Genomic DNA, 11,069 nt, shown 5'->3' with positions numbered 1-11,069 from the left:
AGTTACTGGTCCTGCTTATGGGTTTAGGACCTTCTATGGTCCTGTCCAGCTCTCCAAAGAGGAACCGCCTGCTCCTGAGACTGTGCTGAGAGACACAGCAAACATTCTGGCAATGGCACATATTGGTGTGCCATCCTGGAGGAGTTGGACTGCATGTGTAGGGTCAATGTATAACCTCATACTACCAGTAGTGACACTGACCCTAGCCAATTACAAGGCTAGTAAAAAACAGTCCGGAAAGACGAGGAGGGAAAAATATCAATGGCTTCCACCAATAAAACCATTTTTACTTAGGGGATTGTCTCATTGTTGCAGCTGCTTTACTTAGATCAGAGTAGCTGAGGTGGAGGCTGCATTCCCTTCTGATTTCATTTCTTCTAAATTGTTTAAATAGTTTAGGTTAGTTTAAACACTTTTTTATAGTTTGTATGGTCGCTATGATGTTGCCATGCCCACTCTTTTGTGAATGTTTTAAAAGTATGGCTGTGTTGTGATGTCATACAATAACCAACAGATATTATAACAGAAATAGCTTAATCATGTAGTTATTATTTTCAGTTAGATGGAAGGCGTATGGATTCCATAATTCAAACATAGTGATCAGGTTGACATCTTTTATATTATCTGTAATTGCGAGAAATTTAGATAATTTAATAATAGAGATGAAAAAGTAACCACAAATGATGCATAGAAAAACTAATATTGTCTAATGAAAGAAAATCTCTTATTACATTACATTAAGGATAAAATGACTCAGTGGATATATATTTCTGATTTGATACCATTTGTATTCAGGCAAAATACTGTTTTATTCAGAAATGCACTGGGGAAATTATCATAGTTTTCATAAACCACAAGAGAGGATATTTTCCCTCCAACAAGTAAGCAGAGAATTATTAGACTTAAACTGAGATTGTGCAGATGATAATTGAGGCAGATGATAGACAGGCAGCTTAATTCTACCCACAGTCAGGACTGCAAGACATGGAGGACCATTTGAATTTAAAAAAAGTACCCATTAGACAATAGAAAGCATGGTATTCTATAGAGAAAGTTGTACAGCTGAAGAGAAAAAACTATTTTGTGATGTAAAACCAACTTTACTTACAGTGTTTGTTTGACCTTGAGAGAGTGTCTTTGAATTATAATGTATTGGTGTTACTGCAGTGTCAAATGTCCAGCTATTTTGCTTAGTCATCTAAGTTTGGCCATTTTAACCATACATACACTACCCCTAAAATCTGACAATTGTGGAAATCCAAACCATTTTTAAAACTTGTTTTCTCATCTTTTACAGTTATGATGGTCAGTATATACAATATAAGCTGATAACTGGTTGTTTGAAACTGATGTTAAAACACTATACCTGTATTTATAAAATAGTCAAGCTTGTGTCTAATTATCATGTTTTCTTTTTGTTTTTTCTTAATGTTAACTCCAAACATCAAAAATTTGCTATACGTTTAAAAGTCTTGGCTTGAGGCATTGCTTCTTTTTCCTGGTTTCAAGGATAACATAATGCAAATCAATAATTCTAATTAGCTCAACTCTAAATAAAAATGGTTACATGATTGTGGTTCAGCATAAGTTGTCCTCACTGCCTCAGCGCCAACCAAACAAAAAGTAATCATACTTTAAAATGTTTGCAGGTCTTGTGCATTAAGAAACCCTGTACAGAAACCATATCTTTTACATCAATTTCCCCCATTTAGAAAAAATATCCAATGCCAATTCCAAAATCTTCCAAGGAGAAAGTGGATAATGTATTTTTCACTACAATATGTCATGCAGTCTTGTTTTAGGTATTGATACCATCGTTTCCATTTAGGCCATCAGATTGCAGTAAACAGTTAAATTGAAGGCATACAATATACATACACATATAGGCAGCACTTTGGTGCCAGGCACTCTAGGTTCCCACTCCCATAAAGAAATGCAGGTTAGATTATAGTGACTCTTCATTACTTGTGGGTGTGACCTGTGATGGACATGTGACTTATCCAGTGTGTGTGACCCACATCTTAACCAATGTCAGCAAGGATCCACCTAGATAAGTGATATACTGTACAGTGGTGGGAACAAAAATAACCCTAAGATGGTAAAAGTATTTAAATTAAAATGCAAAACATGTTTTTGTGCTAACAGGCACCAAAAGTGGAACAAACCTCTGGATCAAAAATACATAATTGAAGACACAATAAGGGCTGTGTGGATTACTCCAATCACTGCCTGCTTAAGTCATAAACCTGCTTCTTTTTAACCGTGTTCAGATTACAAAGGTTGGGTGATGATGGTATTCATTGTAATAAATGACCAATTGTTTTACATTTATGTGGCAACCACAGAGGATACCATGGCTTATATGAGGCAGGTCCCTCTTGTTAGTTTGACTGTTGATATGAGGACATACATTAATGTGGACCTCACTACACAACTGTAAGCTTGAAGCTAGAAACAAAAATATTGACACAGCAGCCTACTTAAGTGAAGCTAGTAAAAGTTTAATGGTTTACATAAATATATCTGGTAGCTGGAACCAAATCTTTAGGACAAACCCCAGAACCACACCCCATAAAAGCAGTTCACAATGCAGACCAGTGTATTGAAATAAAGCTAATTCAGAAGGCTTTTTGACCAAAGATATGGAACTCATGGGTATAATCAATAATAATCAATCAATAATAATCAATCAATCAATCAATCAATCAATCAATCAATCAATCAATCAATCAATCAATCAATCAATCAATAACGTTATTGTCCCCAGGGGGCAATTATTTTTGTAGCAGCACAGTAGCACATGAAACAGAGAAAATAAACAACGTCAACATGGAGTACCTAGTGGAAGGGGGGCTGGGAGGATCATCACTTCTAATTAAATTCACCATACTGATAGCTGAGGGTAGGAAAGAGTGTATCTGTTGGTTTTGGCTTGTGGCTGCCTAAAGAGAAAACCAGAAGGCAGTACATGGAACTCAGAGTGTAGCGGATGGAAGCTATCAGACGGGATCGGCTGTACCTTGTTCAGCAACTGCTTTCTATGGAGGTCAGACAGGCTGCTTAATGGGGTTCCATTGATTTCAGTTTAACACTGAGTGAGCCAAACCAACAGATACAAGAAAATGTAATGACACTTTCAGTGAAAACTCTGTAAAATAATGTCAGAGTTCTGTCAAACTGAAACTTGGCCAGTTTTCGCAGACCGAAAATACGTCTTTTTTTGAACAGTATTCAGTTATGGTGCCCAGAATTCAAAGCCATTTATTACAGTGTTGACAGAACCTGGTGCATTACATCTAAAATCTGCATACATGTCCTTAGTGTTTGTTACATTTAATTTAAGGAAGGATTCAGAGCACCATTTAATAAATTAGTCTACCACAAGACTGTAAGAAGACTCATAATTGTTCAGCAGGCTGACTATTACTGTGTCATCTGCAAATTTTAAGAGTAACATGAGTAAATCAACTTCTAAACATTACATAATCCAGCTGCCTACATTTACCTGTGAGACAGCTCACAGCCAGAGAGGATTATGTGCACTCAATGGTAAAAAAATCTACCTATGCTCCTTGCATACAATTTAATTAAATGTTCACCTAAAACATCCTAGACCTGAACATAAAGCAAAGATAATTCAGTTTAAATTAAATTAAATTCAGTTTATTTATATAGCATCAAATCACAACAAAAGCCACCTGAAGGCACTTTACATAAGGTTGAAGACCTCACAAAATATAACTGTATATAGAATTACATAGAAAACCCAACAATCCCACTTGAGCAAGCACTAGGGGACAGTGGAGAGTATGTTTCTTCCAGTTTTGCTGGAAGAAACATCCAGTAAAACTAGGCTCAACGTGAGAAAAAAGGAGAGAAAAGAACAGCAGGCTACAAAAAAAAAAATAAAAAAAAACCAACAATAAGCAGCAAAAAACACTGGGAAGGTAGGTAGGGTCCGTATCTGCATACTGGAAACATACAGCTCCAAGGCCTGGGATACCTGCAGAAAGGTACAGAGAGAGGGAGACAGAGAAGAGGAAACACAACTACAGCAGATGCAAGACACAAAGTTAATGACAAGCAATGGTGGCATTTAATTGGAGAGAGGATAGAAGCCCAGTGTATTCGTAGAGGTCCCTCAGCAGACTAATCTATAGCAGTATAACTAACATCTCTAACTATAGGCTTTATAAAAAAGCAAAGTTTTAAGTTTAGTCTTAAATGTAGCGAGGGTGTCTGCCACTTGATCCTGAAATGGGAGCTGGTTCCAAAGAAGAGAAGCTTGATAGCTAAAGGTTCTGCCTTCTCATTCTACATCTGGAAACTCTAGGAACCACAAATAGATCTGTGTGCATTTCTATGTGAGGACATATTTAAAATTATATTCTGGATTTTACAGGGAACCAATGGAGAAAAGTTAATGTAACAGAAATATGATCTCTCTTGCTAATTCCACTCAGAACTCTGGCTGCAGCATTTTGGATTAACTGGAGGCTTTTTAAGGAGTTGTTGGGACATCCTATCAATTGTGAATTACAACAATCCCGTCTGGAAATAACAAATGCATGGACCAGTTTTTCAGCATCACTTTAAAGCCAGGAGGCTCCTACTTTTAGTAATATTTTGCAGATTTCTTTTATATATGATGTAATGGAGATATCCTGGTCAAAGATAACTCAGAGATTCCTCACAGTATTAATGCTATGTCATCTAGGGTAACACAGATAATAAAAAATATAACACAGTAATACACGACTCAGTGAAGATATGATTACAACACAATGGATCAAATCTAGTGTCAGGTCAGGTCAGCTGTCATTAATAATTTAGGAGTTGCTGTTGTACTGTAATACAGTTGCTGTATTCAAAATTTATCCAATTTCAGTTCAAATCCATACTAATCCTGTTATATGCTGTGTTGATATAAATGTACATTAAGCAAATATTTAAACAGCCTGTGACTCTACTGTGTCACTACCTTCTGAAACCTTGTGAACAACTTTTGTTTTAAATCACACACTGAAACAACACATCTCGATCAACAGATTCTTTTAATAAATAATATTATCATGAAAACCAAAAACAGACAAAAAATGATTTGTGTACATCTGAGCTATGTATCTTTTTTTCGTTACAGGACCAATAGAACCAATGAAGTAAGCAGTAGCATGTTATACAAAGCCAGATGACACAGGGTAATTAGATTCAAACACCAACAAGTCCAGACTACAAGGTGATTGGCTGAAAAGAGGGCAAGGAGAAATCGGGGGTCTTGAAGGACCATAATTATGGCATCTTAATCCATGAACCCCCCATACCTCTTCTGTAGCTCATTGCCGTTCTCCCAAGCCCGTTTCAAACTCCCTCCACTCTTGCTGCTGTCCACCAGCCACTCAGGCCTGCCCACACGCCTCATGAAGCCCCCATAGCGCTTCTTGAGCCCGCGGCCTAACACTGCCTCCAGCAGGTTGCTCTGCGTCATCCCTCCCTCAGCCCGACGCATGAAGCCCCCATACCTCTTCACCGCCTTGCCTCCCTGACCATTCCCCTCTTCGCCATTCTCAACAGCTGAATTAAGGATCTTTAGGATCTCCAGGCGAACGTTTTCTTCCCCGTCTTGATTTCCAGGATCCTCGAGTTCCCCCTCTGGAGAAGAGGAGCGGCGAGACATGAAACCACCATAGCGCTTCATGAAGCCACCATACTTCTTAGCCAGCTGGTGTTCTGGTGATGTTCCATCCTCAACATCAGCCATCAAGGCTCCTACTGATTCCTGTTCCTGCTGTTGGCGGGGGTCAGCATCCAGAGGATCATGGTTTTCCTCCTCCAATAGCAAGTCCTGGCACAGTTGGAGTTTCTGGCTGTCCAACCCACCATTGCACTCAAGTGAGCATGTCTAGAAAAATCAAAATGATCTTTATGACTTTCAGGTTTCCATTACAACATGCTTTATTGTTCAGATATGTTTTTTCAGTTTGAAGATTTCTTTCTCATGAAATCCAATCTGTCAAAACACAGATAGTTTAATAGCAGAGGGTAAATACTAAGCTGTCACAAATCTGCGACATATTTACAGCATCATGATTGTTCCCGTGGATTTGACTAGAAAATTTAAATGCACAGTATACTGTGTATAAGCAGCAGCTCCACTGTTATGAACTGCTGTTGACTTAAGTATCTGTGATAATTCCCAAAAGTTAGTCCAATGTTTAATGTTATCTAATGTTCTAGTGGGTACTTCATGTTGAATATTTCTTAATGGATTCTTTATTTAGAGTATTTAGGTTGAGGAGGTTGGTTGGTCATGTTGGTCTTCACAGTGAAAAACTTGTCTGACACTTGGCTACTTAGTGAGTTTTGAGAATTTAATTGAATTTTAACAATGGGTCTATAGAGAGACATGATTGAGTTGCTTGTGGAAAATGTATCCAGGTTTCTTTTAAGCTTGTTGAAGGAATTACTGGGAGATTTCAAAGCATTAAGGCATTAAAGGGGAAAGTGAATCCTACTGAACAGAATTTAGTCATAATGAGGTAATACTGTCAATAGGCCAGACTATTGACTATTTTTGACTCTTTACACAAATGTTGGAATGTGTTACCTGAACGAAGTAAATTAATGAGAAGTATATTTATTTTAGGTTGCCCAATCTTTCAGTAACATAACAATATAATTTTTTTTTTTCTGTGATATCCCTAACCCTGTCTCAATTGCTCATTCTTTGCATCACTGTTGTTTAATTTCTTTACCCTAGTTACATTTGACCATGACAACAGTTTCTTCAGTAGCTGTTTACATATAAATAAAGAGAAAGCTATTGCCATCTATCCTGTGTCAACAAGATTGAGTTCAAGCAACAGATGAAACTCCACAAAAGACAGCATTGGTTTCGGAGCAATTTTTATCTAAATTCCCTCACTTACTCTGTTAGGAACATAATTTTGCCTTTTGAACCATCTGTCCCTACCAGTTCTCTTCCCACTGACATGAACCTCCCCCTATAAAAGCCCAGTTATCATCCACTTATACTAGTCAGTCCATTAACTAATGTTTTAACTATGTGAGTGATTAAAGGCATTTGCCCTTTTCTTGGGGGCCCTGTGTTGCTGTGATAACCTGCTCCTAACCTAACCTCTTATGTGTCGTGAGACTTAACTTATTGGAGGCATTATAAATTCCTGTTTCATGGCATGCAGGAGGGATTCTTGCTGAGCTTTTACCGCCACTGGCTTATGAAGACAGAATAAATGAACAGGAAAATTGAGGACATATTGGCACCTGAGGGGCTAGGGCAGCAGCACCGTCTGTTGGCTGTAATGGGAAGTAAATAACAATAAACAATAAGTAGCTAATGTGTGAAAAGGGAAAAGACAACAGAAACCAAGTCTTGTCATATTTTAAGATTGCAAGTTTGAAGAAAATATATATTTTCTTCATGATGGTTTTAATGTTTCTTAAAGTTTTTGCTCAAAGTATATCACAGAATTGACTAAATAATATGTTTAATTCTTTTACAGAATGACAGCTTCAAGTTATGGAATTGATTTGTTCACTTATATTGTTGTTGTTTTAGAGAATTAAGTGGCAATGATATGCTAATAAAAGGTATAATAACATATGAAACATTCAGTTAATCTACATAAAACCAAATATATATATACACCAAATATCATCTCAAGGCACTTTACATACTAAAACATATAATGTCTTAGAAGAAATAGAAAACCCAACAAATCACTCCTTCTCAAGATGCAGTAGGTGACAGTGCAAGCACAGAAGATGAGATAAAGCAAAAGACTGTAGTATGTACAAATTGTGAAGCATTCTAATCTATTGTAATGTTTCATGTCTACTAATTAAATCAATTTGCATCAATGAATTATAGACATTGATTCTGCAGAATAGATTACAGGGGCCATTCTACATTCTACCGTCAGTGAAAGGGGAATAGTAAATACTGTATATATTTGTTGAGGCTTTCTTGGTATAAAGTCTATGAGACAGTATTAGTGAGTATTTTTAGAGTACATAACAGGAAAATAGGAAGGAGACGAGGGGTGAAAGCAAATCAGGTACAGAGGGATAGAAGACACAGGAAAGGGAAAAGGGGATATTAAGAAAATCTATAGATTAGGAAAGGAACTGACCAGAAAAAATGGAAGAGTTGGATTGAAAGTAAACGGAGCAGAAAGGAAGACAGAAGAAGGAAATCTTAAAAAAACAAACAAACAAACAAAAATTAAGCATTTACAAAACGGTTGTAAGGAGCTAATTTAAAATGATTCAATGTGTATTTTGTCTAATATAAGGATAGGTTTTAAAAAGAATCTGCTCTTTGCTTATCATCAGTCAGATCCCGGATATACGATAGCTGCTGGCTGTTGTGATGGCATATTATACTAAAATGATTAAATGAAGATGAGAAACCAGACTGCTTTGCTGCTCTGTACCACGCTGTGTTAATCTATAAAACTGAATTAATCTGTGATAAAACTGACTATAGCTCAGACTCCATATTGTCAGCAGCCCTACTGACTTCAATTGATAGATTGTTAGAAGTGTTTCCGAACACAAACCATCAAATTTTGTGGTATTACCAGTGAGGAGAAACCAGACTGCTGTCCCAGCAGATGGTACACACACAGTGCACACTCCTTTCCACAGTCCGATCCCACTACCAGCGACACACATGCACCCAGAACCAACATCCACACGCAGCTGCTGTGTGTGGGGGCAGCCATGGACTAAGGACAGAAAGTGACAGAAAAAGAACAAAAAACAGTGTCATGTTAATATTAAGATTCTCAGTATTTCACAGTAAAATTATAAATCACTTAATTATATATATATATATATACATATATGTATATATATGTATATAGAAAAAAAAACTACTGCTAAAAACTACTAGTATTATAGAAAACCGAGTAATTTTCCAATTCACTATTGGTAATGCTATTATTGCTACTACCACCTCTGCTTCTACTACTAACTACAACGACTAACAGCCTACTCAATATTAAAATATAACACTATGTGTATAAAGCATTAAGGTTCCCTAAAGTGGTCTTAATGTGTTCCATAAATTCCAATGATTATCACTAGAGTAGTGACTGCAGTAGTAGTATCAGTAGTATCAGTAGTACTGGTAATAACTAATAGTGGAGCTTGTTTGGGATTCTCCTACCTCTGTCTTCTTCTCAGAGATACTTAAGCCGGTGCGTTTCTCGTCCGCGCGTGCCCTCGGGGTACCGGTGGGGTGGGGAACTGTTGAGTGGCTCGAGCCTCTGCGCCCAATATATGTGCGCGGGGCTGCCTGTGTGTGGCACGTGGAGGGTAGAGCGGTCACAGCTTAGCCAATCAGCAAACTCTCCCTCTCTCTCTCTGTGTCTGTCTGTCTCTCTGTCTGTCTCTCTGTCTGTCTCTCTCGCTCTCTGTCTGTCTGTCGGTGTGCGTCTGCGCCCGGTGCTCGGTCCACCGTCACACACAGTAACGGACGCGCACTCCGTACAGAGTTCTCGGTGTGGAGCTGCGCGCCACGCGGCTTGTTTAAGTAGTTTGTGTGTGTTACGTCACCGTGGACAGAAGGGAGGGGGTTGCTGGGGTTTGGAAGCAGAACGATGTGACGTGACAGTCTCCCCTGTCTCTTAACATCTGTTATCAGTGACATGTCGGCTCTGTCAAGTCATCTGCTTTATTACTCCTCACAGGGCCTTTGATGTAGATAAGAAGCAGCGCTGTGTGGGAATCATATTTTATGTTAACATTTCGGTTCATGGATTGCTGTTTTATATAACTTACTGCATCCCTGTCCTCAGCAAGTCGGAATGTTTAATGGTAAACATTTTTCACTTCACTCATTTTCTCACGTTTTTACTATTACTGAACCCGACCTGAGCCCTACTTTATTTGAACACAGGAAACTATCTAAACAGTGGGGAAAATGGCTGAATGTTTCTCTGTTCTTTGCTCTACTACATATCTGGTGAAGCCTCTGTTCAGTCCTGTCCTTTTCTCCGACAACACCTGAAATATATATTTTTAATATATATAAAAAAAATACATTCATTAATTAGCAGATCTCGTGTCATTGTTTAGCCAACTGTGTTTTCAGGCAACCGAACAAACCTAAACACTGATTTGTGGCTCCTAAATGTTAAGTAAAGTCAAATATTCAGTGCTATTCTATTGATTCAATTATGTTGTTATTCTGTACAGTCATTAAAAACAACTGATCTGTCTTTTTTCCTTCAAAAATATCATATGATATGATATCAATATAATCCTTATGTAGAGACCTGAAGATAAGGGCTCACTGACACTTCAGAAATTTAAATTGTACACAGTGTAAAAGTGTGTAAAGTGTGCAAAAAAGAAAGGGCTGTGAATGTATGTCATGTCTCCTCTCAGGCAGGATCTAGGGGCTGTGTAGCAGCTTTATGTATCCCTGGTGACAGATGAGAGGTAAATTCTGCTTTGTCTTTTAAATTAGGAAATTAGAAAAAATCCATTATACCATTCACTTTCAAGTTTTCCTGTGGAGTTATTGTTCTCTAATAGCACTATGCAGCTGTTTTTCTACATATCCCTTCTTTATGTCATGCACATGCACATTTTGCCTGGGCATGCAGGCGATTGGCTCTCAACTGGCTGCCACTCACACTGAGATTTTCTCCCCTGCTGTACTTGGGCTGTTTTGGAATTTGCATTCTGCAGCGGCAGCAGATCAACTGCCTATTGAATGCATGTGGGTAAACAGCCAATAAATCTTGGTTTGAAAATGCAATACAAAATGTGTTATTGGAGATGCCACGATTAGCTCCCATAACTTATATTAGTACTGTAAAAGTTAATGCTCATCTGAAGTTCCGTAAGCCTGTAAAATACCAAGCTTGGAACCTCAGACATTGTCAGGCAGTTAGTAAGTGTTTGTCGCCTTATTTTTTGCCATGTATCCCAATGCATTAGTCGGGCACCTGTGGCTTTTCAGCAATGTCAATATGAGAGATCACTTTGATTGGTTGTTCAGTATAGCACATTAGCCTACAACCAAAAACCAATATGCT

At 38.0% G+C, this 11,069-nt stretch overlaps 1 protein-coding gene across 1 annotated transcript; it reads right to left on the bottom strand.

Moving 5' to 3' along the window:
• Positions 1-5,052: 5,052 nt before the first annotated feature.
• On the bottom strand, positions 5,053-9,396 carry LOC113172202 (proenkephalin-A). The gene is made up of 3 exons (XM_026375067.1): positions 9,191-9,396; positions 8,601-8,747; positions 5,053-5,899 (listed from the first exon to the last, which is right to left on the bottom strand). The coding sequence occupies exons 2-3, from the start codon at positions 8,742-8,744 to the stop codon at positions 5,300-5,302; spliced, it is 744 nt and encodes a 247-aa protein (XP_026230852.1). The 5' UTR covers positions 8,745-8,747; positions 9,191-9,396; the 3' UTR covers positions 5,053-5,299.
• Positions 9,397-11,069: the final 1,673 nt, after the last annotated feature.

Source organism: Anabas testudineus, chromosome 17 (genome assembly GCF_900324465.2).
Source record: "Anabas testudineus chromosome 17, fAnaTes1.2, whole genome shotgun sequence".
NCBI lineage: Eukaryota > Metazoa > Chordata > Actinopteri > Anabantiformes > Anabantidae > Anabas > Anabas testudineus.
This window is presented reverse-complemented; position numbering and strand designations above follow the sequence as displayed.